At 38.9% G+C, this 16,881-nt stretch overlaps 1 protein-coding gene across 1 annotated transcript in view; it reads left to right on the plus strand.

The window, feature by feature from the left end:
• The window catches only part of cacna1c (calcium channel, voltage-dependent, L type, alpha 1C subunit), a 208,602-nt gene that overhangs the window by 126,825 nt on the left and 64,896 nt on the right, over nucleotides 1-16,881 (plus strand). Inside the window, exons 4-6 of the mRNA XM_039601220.1 lie at nucleotides 7,981-8,120; nucleotides 15,068-15,207; nucleotides 16,455-16,607. Coding sequence (XP_039457154.1) covers nucleotides 7,981-8,120; nucleotides 15,068-15,207; nucleotides 16,455-16,607 — 433 coding nt within the window. The remainder of the gene's footprint in view (nucleotides 1-7,980; nucleotides 8,121-15,067; nucleotides 15,208-16,454; nucleotides 16,608-16,881) is intronic.

The following is a 16,881-nucleotide window of genomic DNA, read 5'->3' on the forward strand; positions in this document are numbered from 1 at the left end:
CTGCAGAATGTGCTGAAATTTTCTGTTTCTTTTCTTCTGGTGTTTATTTCTGCTTTGAGATCTGTTTCATCAGGCAGTGAGCACAGGAAAAAGACACTTTTCCATTTCCGACTCATGGAACAGGGCAGCTGACATAGATGATTGACAGTATATTAAACTTTACAACCCAAGGTGCTGCCATCAAAACTCAGCCTAGCTTTAAGAGCCTTTCTCAATACAACCTCAATAGTAGGTTTTGGAGAGAAAGAAAAGAGTTCTCTTCTCTTGAGTGACCATGATGTCCTCAGTGCAGAGCCTTCATGAATGGAGAGCTGAGTGTTTCCTCTTTATGACTGTCAGATGTGGTACTCAGGATGGATTTTTGGCCTCCAATGATTGTGAAAACAAGGTAATTGAGATAAAAGAATTATGTGCTCCACTCATTTACTATAATGATCTTTACAGTTTACAGTTCACCCGTGCTAAAGCCCTCTTTTAAGTCTAGCCTGAAGCCAAGTGGCATGCTTCACTGTCTACACAATTAAGTTAGAATAAATTCCAAAAACCCAAGTAAAAATTGATATTTTTAATTTCATTAAATTCATATTGTTTATAAAGGTAATGATTAATTATGTTAAATAATTGGCATCTAAATGTAATTTTGATTAGGATTTATTTTTTTCATTTTCAAGCAGCCCTTTACAACTGTGACAGATGGTGTGATGTGAATAAAGACATGATGGAAAAAGAAAACTTAGCTTACAAAGAATCCGACTTTATTTAAATTTTTTTTTAATTGATATTGAGCAATAGTTTTCTAGTTTTTTGAAGGTTTTGAAGGTGAGTCATCGACTGTTTTCTTACTTATTTTAAGTCCAGGCATTGTACTTTACTATTTTCAGAGTAATTTTTTGGTTGAGGGATGTTGAGGAAACTGAACAAGAAGAGGTGAAAAGAAGAAGTTGCAGCCCTGAAAAGCAGATAAACAATATCATGTCCTTAAGAAATGCGAAAAAATCCAGCAAAAACCTGACAAAGGACCATTGAGCCAGTGGTGTTGGGGAATTTGACAAAACTTGTGGAATTATGGATGCAGAAAAGCATCTGATAGGCTTCATTTTCAGCAAGACAGTGATCCCAAATACACTTTCAATGTTGTAAAAGTACCCACCCAGGTGTTTATTTCACCTGAGACAGAGGTCTGAAATATGGTCACTTTTTGCCTTTCTACTGGCAAAGACGTACTCATGGTCATCCATACCAAACTAGCTAAGTGTAATGTTATAGATTAAAGGCCTGTGTAAAGTGACACTAAAGTTTTATATGAGACTAAGTCCAATCTGCTGGTGGTAAGTAAAAGGTAAAACATGTGGCAAGTATAACACATGATCACTGCAGCAGAGATGAGTACATGATTTCATACAGGAGCTGTTGCTGGTATACATAAGTGCACAAAGACTTACAATAGGAAGTTTGAATGCTGATAGAAGAGTAGTAATTAGGACTATGTGCTGTGGATATTCTTAGTACTGTACTGATCAGTGTCATCTGTATGTGTGTGTGTGTGTGTGAGGAAGAGAAAGTCTGCTGCCGCTGCTGTTGCAGCCCACAGTTTCCATGGTAACGTCGAAACCCATCTTGGTCTCTATGGTAACTTCTTGTTGGCACCCACAGAGATAGAGAGAAAGAAAGAGGTGAAGATGTAGAAGAGAGGAATGAGAAACAGAGAGGGATAGATATAAATAATTGGGAGAGGAGGAGTTGACACTTAGAGAAGAAGACAGAGCCTTAGGTTTGGCCCTAACTTTACTTGGGGTTAAAAGAGCTCGAATTCAAAGCATCATCCTCTTACTTTTTGTCTGAGCTTCTAATATTGTTATCTACAGCCTCACACGGGCTTTTGGTTGGCTTCATATAGGAAAGAGGTGGTTGCTAGTTCAGTCTGATGTAGGTGTTGAGCATATGACTTACATACAGAGCCCACGTTGTTTAAAGAATTTCCATCTGTTTAGGGTGTTGGGTATTGATATTACTTTACCAAAGTCTTTCAAGAAGCAAGTCTTGCCACTCAGCCATGCATCTTAACAACTCCCCTGGGCAGTTATTTCAGCAGTTATTTTTAAGGCAGTCTAAATGAATGGTGAGCGAGGATCAACAATAATTCCAAAGGTAGATGTGGAATCAAATTTGATTCGAAAACATAGGTTTAAACAACTCCCACCCCCTTCACCCCTGCAAACTATATTAATAATACTAATGTGCAAACTTTTACAACATTGTAACCTCACTGATAAGGATACATTGACTTAATCTAAAGCACTGTAAAAAAATATAATGATTAACAGGTTTTTCCACCAATTTATTGGGTTTAGTTTAACCCCTTACTGTGTATTTATTCTTGTTTTTACCCGGCAACTAAAACCACTGAGTCATCTAATACATCTATCAGTCTGCTGCTGCTATTTGCTATTTGACACTTTTAAAAAAAAGCTAAGAAAAAGTTTTAAAAAAGGAAGAAACAAACTAGAGAAAAGTTATAACTTCATACTGCTTCACCTCATAACATTAATTAACTGGAAGTACTGCTCCTGCTACACTCATTTATAACTTGATTAAGCGCACCAGCAGCACAACTGCTCAACTTCATTCACACCTGGTTAATAATAATATCTACGAGAGGTTTCAATCTGGCTTTCGCTCATGTCACAGTACATCTGCTTTACTTAAAGTTACTAATGATCTTTCAGCCTTTGACACTTTCTCTCACTCCATCCTTCTAAACAGACTTTCCTCTCTTAGCATCTCCGACACACCCCTAACCAGGTTCCAATCATATCTCCTTGACCCATCCCAGTTTATTCAACTTAAATCATTCTACTCTTGTCTATTCCCAGTCACTTTTGGTGTACCCCAAGGTTCAGTCTCAGGCCCTCTTCTCTTCATAATTCTCCCTTTTGGTACCATTTTCCATAAATTTGATCTTTACTTTTACAGTTTTGCAGATGACACCCAGTTATATCTCTCCTGCAGGCCTGATACCTCCAGAATGTTTATCTGAATTAAAATCCTGGTTCAGCTCAAATTTTCTTAAGCTCAATCAGGATAAAACTGAAATCCTTACCGGCGCCAAATCCAACCTACTGAAGGCAAATCATTTCACGCTCACTATTGACAACTTTATGGTTTTCATTTCACCTCAGGTTAAGAGCCTTGGTGTCATCCTAGACAGCTCACTATCCTATAAATCTCACATCAGTGATCTCACTCATTCTGCCTATTTCTGTCTACACAACATTAACTGATTAAATTCTTCTCTTTCCACCCAGTCTGCGTCCGTTCTTGTTCTTAGTCTCATACCTCCTGCATTGACTATTGTAATTCTCTCTTAGATCTCTCCAAAAATCCCTCCATAAGGTTCAACTTGTTCAAAACTGCCCACATTATTACCAGAACCCCGTCCTACCAGCACATCATCCCTATCCTTCAGGAACTTCCAAATAGTATACAAGCTTCTTCTCCTCACCTTCAAGGGCCTTAATAACCTTGGTCCTCCTTACCTTTCTGACTTGTTAAGCACTACCTCTTCTGCCCGCTCACTTCAATCTTCTTCTTCTACCCAACTTGCTATGCCTTCTTTCCACCTCAGCACCATGGGAAGCAGAGCTTCCAGTTGCTCTGCTCCCACGCTGTGGAACTCTATACCCCCAGATATAAGAATCATTGGTTCCCTCCCCAAGTTTAAATCTCAACGCAAACTCAATCTCAATCTGTTCAAGTCTGCATATTCACTGTGAACTTGTTTGTTTATTTTATCCTTTTTTATTATTCTTTGTTTTGTCACTGTCCTACTATGTGTTTTACTCTAAGTGTCCTTAGTTGTCTTGAAAGGCACGTTTTTGTAAAATGTGTTATTATTACTATCATTATTAAAAATGTATAGTCGTCCAGTTATATAACTGCATTTGTGGATGTCAAGTAGACATGCTGAAGATCAAACCAAGCACCAGAATGTGGAAGAAAGATGATTTAAGTGGCATGGTTGTTGGTGCCAGAAGGGCTAGTCCGAGTGTTTCAGAAACTGTAATCTACTGGGAGCTTCTTGCACAACCATCTCTAGGGTTTACAAAAATTGGTCTAAATAAGAGAAAATCTCCAGTGAGCAGCAGTTCTCTGGGAGAAAATGGGCTGTTGATGCCAGAGGTCAGAGGAGAATGTGAAGATTGCTGCAGACTCATAGAAAGGCAATTAAACTAGCTACTGATTGCAACCAAGTCATGCAGAAGAGGCTCTCGGAATGCACAACACTTCAAACCTTGAAGCAGATGGGCTACAGCAGCGGAAGACCACACCGGGTGCCACACCTGAGGCTTCAGTTCACATAAGTACACAAAAACTGAAACTGATTACTGCCTGGTCTAATGTGTCTTGATTTGTGCTGCAACATTCAGATGATCGGGTCAGAATTTGGCAGGGGCAAGTGAAGAATAGAATATTTCTTCTGTGGTATTGATTTGTGCTGTTGTAATACTTTTGATATGATACTTTTTTTTTGTCTTCTTCTTGCACACACATGCCTTAACACACACACACACACAGTGTGATATATCTGTGGGTTCCTTCAAAAGCAGCTTAATAGCTAATCCTGTCTTGCAGCATTCACACAAACACAGAAGGTCATTGCAAATGGAAACAATGTCTGCTCGATGGTAGAATGTCGATACTATAATCTGATTGGCCTAGTTGATGGATAGGTGGTTTGGTTGACCTATCACAGTTAACTGAATTATTGCCCCCACATGCTTACCTTTCGGTCATTCTGTCTGCTTTCTTTTCTCGCTCTCTCTGTCTCTATAGTCTGCCTCTCTTCCTCATGTACTCTCATCTTCTCTCGTCTTTTTCCAGTCACTAACCAAATTAGTCTTGCCCCTTTGGATTTTGCCCTTTACAGGTCTGGATGAATTGAAGGAAAGGAGGAACTGTGTGTTTTCTGTGTGTGTGTGTGTCAGGCTAAGCTGTTCCTACCAGATGTTTTTCTTTGTTTTATGTTTCTGAGCGCCGCACTGTCTGCCTGTCACCAGCAGATACACAGCTCGGGTGTGTGTATCTTTGCGCGTTTGAGAGAGCGCGAGCGTGATAGAGAGCTTTTGTATATTCGAGAGGGAGGATGTGTGTGTTTGTGAGATTAATTACTTCCGCATACACTGCTAACACTCCACTGTGCGGTGAAGGGTCTGCGGTACAAACGGTGAATATTAAACCAAATCAGTTCTGCAGGCTTTGAAACCGATACGCGCACGCAGAAAAAAAACAGGTGTCGACTGTGAAAATCTCAATCTTTATCTTTAAGCTGGACACTTTTGGGCTGAAAAAGACGCTGAACGGACTTGAATTGAAATGACTGAAGGTTAGAAACATAGAGAGCAGGAGCACAACAAGTTTAAGACAGCTTTCTGAGCAGGTGACTGAGGCACAGAATCCCTGGGCTAAAAATCGACTCGCCTTTCAAGTATTCTGTGTTTCAACCTGTTTAAATCCACATATTAAAATTCATGTCACTTCCTTGACTGTCAAGTTACTTGAGCATTTCTAAGTGTGGGAAAAATCATGGTTTACAAGTTTAATCGCTTCATTATGAACAAAAAAAGAAATCAAAGCACAAGTTTTTTTGTTTTTTTATCAGCCTCTTGCAGTTGTAATGTGTTGGCAGCTGTGATTCATGAGCTCTTATATAGAGCTCTAAAAAAAAACAAGTTTAAACACTTGAAAAAACCTACTTGAGAAAAAGTCAGATCAGTGGTTACAAAAATGCCTGATTCCCATGGTCCTGGAAATGGCTGTGTAAGTGTCACTGCAACTGGCCTAATGAGAGTATGATGTAGCCTCTCTTGTTTGTTTAGCTGGATGGGCTTTGGATTTTCATCAGCCTGAACATCTAATCTTAATGCAGCCACTGTATACACGAGTTTTTCCAACGTAAACATTGACTTTTAACTTTAGAAACACTTTAGCGATTATAGACTGATCGGACTGATTTGGATTAAACACCATTACAGACATTTAACCTTCTTTCAGCAATGATTTGAGAATGTTCTGCTTAAAAATCACCAAAAATCAAATAAATACAATAAAGAATAAGAATTGTATTCTAAATAAGAAGGTTGGCAGTTTTAAAATGCAGTCCCTGTATAAACACAGGTGTCGAACTCCAGGCCTCGAGGGCCGGTGTCCTGCAGGTTTTAGATGTGTCCTTGATCCAACACAGCTGATTTAAATGGCTAAATGACCTCCTCAACATGTCTTGAAGTTCTCCAGAGGCCTGGTAATGAACTAATCATTTGATTCAGGTGTGTAGACCCAGGGTGAGATCTAAAAACCTGCAGGACACCGGCTCTCGAGGCCTGGGGTTCGACACCCCTGCTGTATAATCTACAGAAGAATACATTTTTATTTTTTCCAAAACCAATGTCATGTCCATTTTATGACAGTGGTAAACTGATCTTTCCTTTAGATCCTTGCTAATCACTCATTCCTTATCAGTTTTAAGTTTTAAAAGATGTTTCCTCTCAGTGCAAATGATTCAGTATTTGAGAGCCTCAAAACAAGCCAGAAACAAAAAGAAATTTAAAAACACAAAGGCCAGCATGTGACTCAGGTGTTGCACAGTCAGTGACGTCAGCTTTGTAGCTGTCAGGAGAAAAATGTCAGCATTGATCAGAGGAAATAACAGGCTTGAAGGCATGTAATTCCAGTGGATTGGACAATTTAGAAGCTGTTTTCCATCAGGATTTTATGTGATTATGTAAGTCTATGATGGAATCCAACCTAAACTCCTTTGTCAGTCAGCCTGTGAAGATATTTTGGTAAATTTAAACACAGCTTCTTCAGGTTTAGCTGATTCTTCCCAGGGATGAGACTGGAGCCTAGAGAGACCTGCCTGGCCTTCTGTCCCAAACCTCTGGCCCGCTGTGTGTATCCATGGGAAAATAGCGGGAAGAAGAGGAGGAGCAGGGAATTAAATGAATGGATGGACTGATAGATGGAGCTAGCTATGTTTTTATTACCCACCCCCAAAAGAAAGAAAGAAAGAAACTGGGCAGAAAGCAAGAGGATGTTGAATACTTCTATATATAGGACATTGTATTTGCACAGCAAGAAATAAATAGATTTCTGCATTGCTTTGATCTTATTCTCCTTAAAAACTTGACAAAATATTTAAAATCAGATATGAAAAGGAATTAGGTGAATGATGAATTGTTTACGACTTTGCAATAGTCAGAAAGTTATATGATCCTGCTCTCTTTCAAGGCCATTTCAGGACATTTCCCAGGACCCTGTCAGGCTGGGGTCGGCAATATGACAACAATCCCTGAGGAGCTCTGTAGTAAAAGTCCTGTTGTGTGTATGTGTGTTTGCGTGTGCATACATGTGCACATGAAATCATTCCTTCCATCAGACAGTAACCTCGCAGGACAGGAAGAGAGCCAGTTTGATTAAATAATCAAAATGCTTTGATTGTGTACACGATTACAAGTTAGACAAATACATGTTAACACATAAATAATCAAACATGCGCACGCACACATGCATACGCACAAAGCAAAAGCCACATAAACAGCGGCAGAACATCTTGTTCTGGCTGATAAATTTGAAAGAGTAGGCAGCCAGCACCGCCAGTGCTCACAAGTCATATACAATGTCCTTAGTGTTGATGTGGGAAAAATAAAGAAGTTTTATGATTGTGAATGAACGTGCGTGTATAATAGTGCTGCAACATGTCAGTTTTTTCCAATTAGCCACCTCTCACGATGAAAAGATCTACTGCACTTAGTTCAAGAATACTGAATCATTCCTTTGCAGCATGAACTTAGTATTTAATCTGATTTCAAATTTTCATTTATAATTACCTCTGATTTTATCTTTGTCTGTTGCTCGTTTTATGTCATGCTGCAATGATGCCCCTCAGATGAGTAAATGGACTTCTTTATGTTTGTATCTGCACAGGAGCGTGTGGAGTATCTGTTCCTTATCATTTTCACGGTGGAGGCGTTCCTGAAGGTAATAGCCTACGGCCTGCTCTTCCACCCCAACGCCTACCTGAGGAACGGCTGGAATCTGCTAGACTTCATCATTGTAGTTGTAGGGTAAGCGATCAGAATCACACAGAAAAGAGACAAACTGTGAGGTGTTATTTGATGGTTCTGTGTTACTCCAAGTGAGTCTATGAAGTTTGACAGATGAAGCAGATTTCATAGATTCAGTTGTGTAATTGTGATGCATAGTCTCTTTTCAACAGCTACCTGAAACACACAACCTCAGCACATCATTGGCAAATTAATCATAGTACCTTAGTATAATTACTGTCAACCAGTGGAAGTACAGCCAAGTCAATTGGCAGCCTCTGTCTAATGTAAGAGGTAGTCGTAGTGTTAGCATCTATCAAAATTACAGTAAGATAGCATTCCACGTGGCCTTCTTTACTTTCAGTTGCAAAGGCAAAGAAGCGGGGATATTTTCTCTTGTAGCTCATCTTTTACTCTACTTCCTGTTAGTAAAACCAGAAGGGCACTCAGACAGACTCCACAAGGCCAATCCCATATTTTCCAATTTTAATGAAAGTGATCCAGGTCTGCACTAACATTTTATAGATTCTTCTTGCTCCTCCTTGCTCCACATCTCTACTAGGTTTTGTAAAATTCAGCTCGACTCGTCTCATTGACAGCGAGACAAATATACAGCCTTGGTGAGAAGTTGAAGTCTGTTAATTTATTTACTAATTTAACCTGACAGTCATGTGTTTTTTTAACATCCAACCATTGAAATAAAAAGTTCAGTTTGTGCCAAAATTATGTTAATCTTTCACAGTCGGATTGTCTGTGTTGACAGTGCAACTTCTGTGATCCTGTCAGCGTTACTGAACACTCTCTCTATTTGTGACAGTAAAATTATTTGATTTGCAATGTCCAGTCTGCTGGAATACAAAGAAATTCAGAATTAAGAGGCTGATTGAGGATATGCATGCTCTTTTTTCAGAATATCTCGAGTATATTTAGTATTTTGTTGTATTTTATAAAGATTACTGTAGTAGCCATTTGAGAGGAGTATCGTCCATTGTCAAAGCTTTCTTTAGTTCACAGAAAATCTGTGTTAAAGCTGCAGCAAACTTTGGCCATCAGTGTATTGGTGAAGCTTAAACTGATTAGCTTGTGAGATGCTGATAGCAAAGCTCTGCTCTGTTTTTCTTTATCTGCAACTCAGCAACATAGTCCATCTGCTAAATCCATTTTGCCTGAGTGTGTGTGTGTGTGTGTGTGTGTGGTGTGTGTGTGTGTGTGTGTGTGTGTGTGTGAGGCCTTGCCAGCTGTGCTGTGTGTATACATAATTTTGTGAGGGCAATGGTACTCTAACCACTGGACTTGACAGTTACATTTATGCCATAAAGATGGTCTAATTGAGCGTGTGTGCGTGTGTGTGTGTGTGTGTGTGTGTGTGTGTGTGTGTGCGTGTGCGTGCGCATGTGTGTGCGTGCATGCTCATGTGCATGTGTGCACCAAAGCACCCTCAGCCTGGAGGAAGCCTTTGTAAATACACCAACACACAGATATGCACATTCAGTGAGTCTTGTTCATTGCAAGTCAAGTGTTCACTCACATTAGCCATCACTAACTGAACACGTTTGGCTTGAGCCTACAACCACACACACACACCACACACACACATACACCCCATCGGCTGAAAACATGGTGCCAGTGCCCGTGGCATAAACACAACCTTTACCACTCTTAAGCTGTTATCTACCCTCACTGTCTGTCTCTCTCTGTGTCTCTTTCTCGATTTGAATTGTGCCTTTTATTGTGATGTAACATGATTTAATTTACAACTATACTGCACTGATGCCTGCAAATATTTTTGTTTCTTTTACAACCCTGCCAAAGGAAGTTCAGAAGGCGAAACACACGCCTATTTGACTGCATGACGAATGACACATCAGTCTATTTGATGATTAATGTTATAAGGGACTGGATATGGATGCCTCAAAAGGCTCAAAAAATATGTATACTAGAGGGTTAGGCCCACTGAACATATATATAAACTTGGCACAAAATGTAAGGAAATTTGTGTTTGGTGATTATTTCTTTGTCGTAACTTTGCTTCTTCTTTGCCACATTTGTAAATATATTTAAGAGTTGAGCAGCACCTATAGGGAACACCAGATCTTCTATGCCAATGCTAAACAGCTTATAAGATAAGATAAGATAAGATAAGATAAGATGACTTTGATTAGTGTATTTGTTTTAGCTTGCAAAGTTATTAAAGTCTGAATTACAATGGCTTCAATTCTCAATCAAATTCAGATATTTTTCCCCCAAAATTCTGATTTTGATTTGAGAATACTGAATAATCTCAAAATTCTTAGTTTTTTAACTTGAAACAGTCAGAATTCAGTGCAAAGGTCATGTATGCTCCTTTTTTGCTGCTGTGTAAATCAATCGTGAAGGTGAACATGATCATGATCATAATTCTTTCCTAATATCCCCCAAACAGCTTATATTGCCTAATCCTAACCACTTCTTTGCTGAAGGGCTAACACATTCGAAAGCACTCCAATAATATGCCAACTCAGTTTTAACCTGACATTTAAATGAATTGCAAACTGAATAAAATCCACTAGAATAGAGGTGAAAAGCTAACAAACACAGACATCTTCTGTTTCACAAGCTGCAAGGAGTGTGTGTGGCTGTGTGTGTGTGTGTGTGTGTGTGTGTGGCTGTTTGTCTCTGTGCCCTTGCGAATCTAACTGCCAGTCTGTCTGTGTGTCTGTGTATAGATGAGAAGTGACAAGAGTTCACTCCCTCTGGATTATTCACCATATGGGTGAAAGAGCTTGTACCTGGTGCTGAGCAGCCTCAGACACACACACACACACACACACACACACACACACACACACACACACACACACACACACACACACACACACACACACACACATACATAGATACTACGGTCCATACTTGGCTGGCATTTACCTGAGAGGTCATTAGTTAAGGCTCAGTAATTCAACAGGCTGTGTTCATGTGTGCATGCGCAATATGAATACGAATGAGACTCAAGCTCAGCAGTTTTCAAACTTTTTCTGTCACACAGAAAAAAATGTGTACCCCATACCCCACCCACATTTTTAATAATCTTTAACAATTAAAAAAAAGAACCTTGGTCTCTGCATTCATACTTACCTTACTTCTTCATTTTTGACTTCGCTCTTTCACTCTTTGTCATCACTTTTTCCACTTTTGTTTTTCCTCAGATATATTAGGTCCATCTCCTTCCCCATGCAATTTTATGTTTCTTTCATTTTACTTTCCCTCCCTGTATTAAGGGTGTGATCAATACAAAATACAGAGTGAAGGATTCAGGCAAAAAAAATTATCTATTCCATTTGTTCAGCATTTACAGGGTCAGAAAACTACCACATGACACTTACTGTACTCCAGGATGTAAAATTTGGGCAGAATTAATACAAGCTGAATGAATATTTTGCTTTACACTGTAAGAAAAAGAAAAAAACAGGGAAAAAAAGCCTGTGGAACAACTCACTATACTTCACTCAGATTCGGCACTACAGGCAATACTTTCCATGCTGTCGAGTTAAAGACGACAGTGAACGTGATGTGAATAAACTTTCATGGCCTGACCTGCAAAACAGCTTTTGTTTTCATCTATTGAACTTTTCTTGTTTGCAGAATGTTGGAAATTATTGTGAAGCAAACTTGTGTGTATTTATACAGATATATGTTCAGATTACACAGGAGTACCATACACCTTTGGATACTGAAGATGAATGACAAAACGTGCTAGGAAAGAACTTTTCCTTTCACGCATACAGAACAATTTATAAAACAATTCATTTATATTATAAGCACAGAGTTTGTTCTTGATGCTTTTATTCAAATGACAGTTTGTTTGAAGAGTTTTATAGACAATGTTTGCTTTTATAAGAGATAATATAATGTATTGTGGTTTGATATAATATTTGATGAGTCAGGTGTAGTGTTTTGTAAAAAAAAAAAAAAAGTCAATAATTTAAACAGTAAGAATAAACTGCAGTATCTTAGACTAGCCAAACTTGAAGAAACCTTCAATTTAAAAGCATTAAATTTAGATCAGAGTAATGATCAATATCATTACCATCTCTTATTACCTGATTTGATCCACTTTTTATCTAAATACATACCTTTATATAAATCTGTTATTACTGAAGCTCACCTGCAGTACCATAACAGCCCACAAGGGGTGTCCTTCCTGCACAATGACTGTGTAAAGATTGTATACCGTCATTGATCCTGCACTGTGGGAATCACTGTTCTAGAAACTTGACTATTAATCAGGGCCTTTGATGGATAGTAATACACGATAGCAACTCCACATACCTCGTATACCAAAATGAGCTAAATCAGGCTTATCAGTGGGCTGATATTATCAGTAGATATTATCTATCAATATCAGCATTTATGACAGCCAATAAATAAAAAATTTAAAAGGAGAGATAGTAGAAACACCCTTCAATATATCACGTGTTTGGAACACCACAAATGCAACAACCAGCTGATCCGAGCAAAGTTGGCCAAGGCCTAAACAAGCACACAGATAACTAAAAAAAATAAATAAATAAATTCAATTCAGTTAAAAAGGAAAGAACAAATAAATACCTGTGTGTGTGTGTGTGTGTGTGTGTACATATATAGATATATATATATATATATATATATATATATATATATATATATATATATATATATATATATATATATATATATATATATATACAGACTATTGGATGTTTAAATCCACAAATATCAGTGTCAGTCAATTTTTCTCTGTTCACTGGATAGCAAACAAACAAACAAACAAAGGTATCTAAAAGTGTAAAGTATGGAAGTGTATTTGCAGCATAACACATTATCAATTCAAAGTTGTCTTGAGTGAGTCAGTGCATCAAGGACTGTAGTGCCATCTAAATGTAAAGCAGAGACTCTGCATTTAGCTTGGCACACTTGGCTACAAGTGCCATTTACATCGCTTCAAGAATCACTATTTAAACATGCTCAAGCTTTTAAAACTGTAATAATTAAGTGTAAATATTTTTTCTCAAGCGACGCGGTGTTGACATTTTGACGTCTGTGATACCTCTCAGCCTTTTTCTCCTTCTGAATGCATGCGGTTGGTACTATCCTTAGCTGTGGATGTATACAGCTCACAATGTGGTGCTACACTCCGAGGCTCTAATTACCTTTAAACACCCTACAACAAAAGAACATGCTGGTGGTGCAAAATTGTGAATCTCTGACGTACTGTTCGTGCTCAGTTTCAAAGGAGTGCTTCCCACCAAGAGAGAGGGGGAGAGAGAGGAAAAGAGAGTTAATCAAATTGAGAGGGAGGTAGTGCGAAATAGAGAGGCAGAGAGAGGGTGAGAGGGAGAGAGAGGGAGATATGTTTTGAGAGGCCTTTTCAAGTGGCCATTTCATCTGTGCTAATTGATAATTCTCCATGACTAACGCGCCACTGACTGGCCTTTGAGCCACGCTAGCTGGAAAATGGTATTGTATGGTGATTTCTAAAGGATCTCGGAGAGCCAGAGACAGGAAGGGGAGAGTGATAAGCTCAGCTGGACGTACATAAATTCAAGCTTGTGAGTCACTTACACCGAAGGGATGTATGTCAATAATTTCATTGGGATAATAGTTAACAAAAGGGGGGAGCGTAAAAAAGAGCATATTTAGCTCTTCATTGAAGATTACACTTCTGCTTTACACTGACAAATATGTATGGAAACCTGAAGAGTACAGTGTGATTGCTGATCATGTCATTCAAGACATTTCTGGGCACTAGCCTGCCTGATGGGATCGGTGTTGTATTTCATCCCAAGTTCTTGCAGACCAATGTGAGAAATTATGACTTCATCGACCTCGGTTAGCACTCATGGGCACTGTCGCGTTATACGACATTTCACTTTACATTTACCACAAACTTTTACTGCTCTACAGTAAAACAGTGCTGCCCAACCTTATTGGCTTGTGACCCTTCAAACCCAAAATCAAGGCCATCCTCAGAGTGCAGCTGTTTAGCTATTTTGGCCCTTTTCTTTAATGATGTCTTTTTCAGTCCCAAGGTTGGTAATTGCTGGTCACTGTGACTAAAGTTCAGTAGCCCAAAGTATGAAAATCAGTCCCAGACCTGAATTTCACCAAAGTAAAGTGTTCACACATTTTGACCAAAGTCCATTAATTTAAACTCATGAGCAGTTCTTGCTTAAATCTTTCTTGGCTGGATGTTTCTGTTTTCATGGAGGGTAATAACTAAAAAGGGCAAGAGTGTAAAAATACATTTGGCATTTTAAAAGAGAGTTTTTCTGCATAGTACCACATAACCTGACTGTGCAGCTCTCTTCACTACAGTCACAGGCTTCTGTGGAGCTGACTGTCAAATCATTAAAGCCACATGCCTCACATTTCCTTATCTGCGAAAGACAGAGGGAACAGATGAAACACTTTCGATTGTTTTCTTGGAAGGATAACTTCCTAAGCTGTTTTATTTTTTGCTTTCGAGTTTCTTCAAGAGTCAAATTGTGAAACGAGACTGATGACTTCACCAGGCCTTTACCTTCTAAAAATCTGTTCCCAAATTTGGCTGCTGTAAGCACATTTCACTTATATTGCAATGTTTCCACTGGTGATTCATTTGGTATAGGATTAATGAAAAAAGTGTATAAAAAGGCCAAGCCCACACTACCTCGACAACAGTATTAAAATTTTGCCTCAATCATACCTTTTCCGATTTGCATTTTCCAATTACCCATCGCATACTGCTTAATTTTCTGTCAAAGAATTGTTTTTCTTTTCAACTGTAACCTGATATTGTGCAACACTACTGCCAATGTCTAAAGTGGCAAACAAAGATGTAAAAATCTGTCTAATGACACCAACTGGTTATTACAGCTGTATCTCTTTATCGCATATATTCTCTAGTATGTGGAAATGGGATGTCAATGTGAAAATGATGGTTATTGAAGTCATTACCTTCTGTCTTACAGGTTATTCAGTGCAATCTTGGAGCAGGCCACAAAAGGGGACGGGGCTACTCCTATTGGAGGGAAAGCAGCGGGCTTTGATGTCAAGGCTCTGAGGGCATTCAGAGTACTCAGACCCCTCAGACTGGTCTCTGGAGTACCGAGTAAGTAAAGAGAGCTATGGAAGTAAAAAAGAAGAATGAAAGAGAGAAAAGCAGGAGCACAAATGGTGCTCTGGGGATCAGGTGTGAATGGTGATTGGGTGTGGTGGGGGGGTGGAATGGACCAGAGATTGAAGCTCGCATTGGTGCTTGACGCCACACATGATGACACACATATACTCACACCCAGTCTTCTTCTTGCCCCGTTGTCAGAAATGCAGAGACTTTCAGAGGTGGACGATTTATGTGCATGCTTGTCTGTGAAGACACTCTTAATCAAAATAGTGTGTTTCCACCTTTATGTCCATTACACTTGCAAACAAATGCAGAGGATGCAAGTGCACAGCTATCACTTTGTCATTTGGTGTAAAAGTGCTGAGTGCCATTGTGGGCTGTGCGTTCAGTCATGGCAGTCATGGCAACTGATCAACAGCGTGTTTGCCAGCTGACTTACGCACAGATGGCGTCCAGTTGCTTATGTGCTGTGGAATTTATTATCTTTTTATTAAAGGCTGATCATTAAAGGAAGAAAAACATGAGGTTGTACAATCTAGACATCTTAGCCATGCCAGTTATTCACGACTGACAAGTGGAAAAACTGCTGTTCCAGCAACTATCTAAGTGTTCCTCGCTCCATGACACCACACTGATTTTGCAGTTGCGTTTTAAAAAGTTCAAAAGAGTAACTGATGAAATAATACGAGTGTAATCTAATAAACTGGTCTCGTCTATATGCGCAAGCCTGTGAGCTTTTTTGTTCTTAATTTAGTTTAACAAATTAGTCAGTTAAATAAACCCATTATTTCTCCTACTGCCTTTTGTATTGTTACACCTCTTCAGCAGCAACATATTTTTGCTCCTCTTGTTTTAAGTTATTAATATGCAGAGCACTGAGCTTTTGTTCATCAAAGCATTTATAAAATTAACTGGAAAGGTGTTCTGCTCATAGACAAATTTGCATTTGAAAATACCATGTTTTTTTCTTTGCCTAAAATTAATAGAAGTCATACCTTTCAGTAGAATATCTGTACAAAAGCAATATTAAAGCTTCAGATGAAATATAACAGTCAGCTTAAGTGCTTGCATGGTGATTCATTATGACAATGCTGGTATATGAGGTGCCAATAATGATTTTTAATGACAGTAAGTCACCAATCCTCAGATTTTATAAGAACTGTATGCTTTTTTCAGATGTTCTGTACACTCTCATATGCATTTTTGGATTCTTAGCAAATGTGTGCCTCCTCCAGGTTTACAGGTAGTGTTGAACTCCATAATCAAAGCCATGGTTCCTCTGCTCCATATCGCCCTGCTGGTCCTCTTTGTCATCATCATCTATGCCATCATCGGTCTGGAGCTCTTCATGGGCAAGATGCACAAGACCTGCGTTCATAACCTAACAGGTACACACAAACACTCACTCGTAGAATACCTATTTGTAAGCACTGATGCACAGATATAAATAAAAACATGCACGATCAAACACAGCCAATGGCACACAACATTTCAGTTGCTTAGATACATGATCAAAGCATGTATTGAAGTGTATGTGCAGGCATGCTTCGGTTAGCATTTATTCACATACAGACACACCCTAAGCCCCATATAAACACATGAATAACCACACAAACCCTTTAAACACAAACACCAAAGTGCAAACTTTGATGTTCAAGGTCT

Source organism: Oreochromis aureus, linkage group 17 (genome assembly GCF_013358895.1).
Source record: "Oreochromis aureus strain Israel breed Guangdong linkage group 17, ZZ_aureus, whole genome shotgun sequence".
In the NCBI taxonomy this organism is placed as follows: Eukaryota; Metazoa; Chordata; class Actinopteri; order Cichliformes; family Cichlidae; genus Oreochromis; species Oreochromis aureus.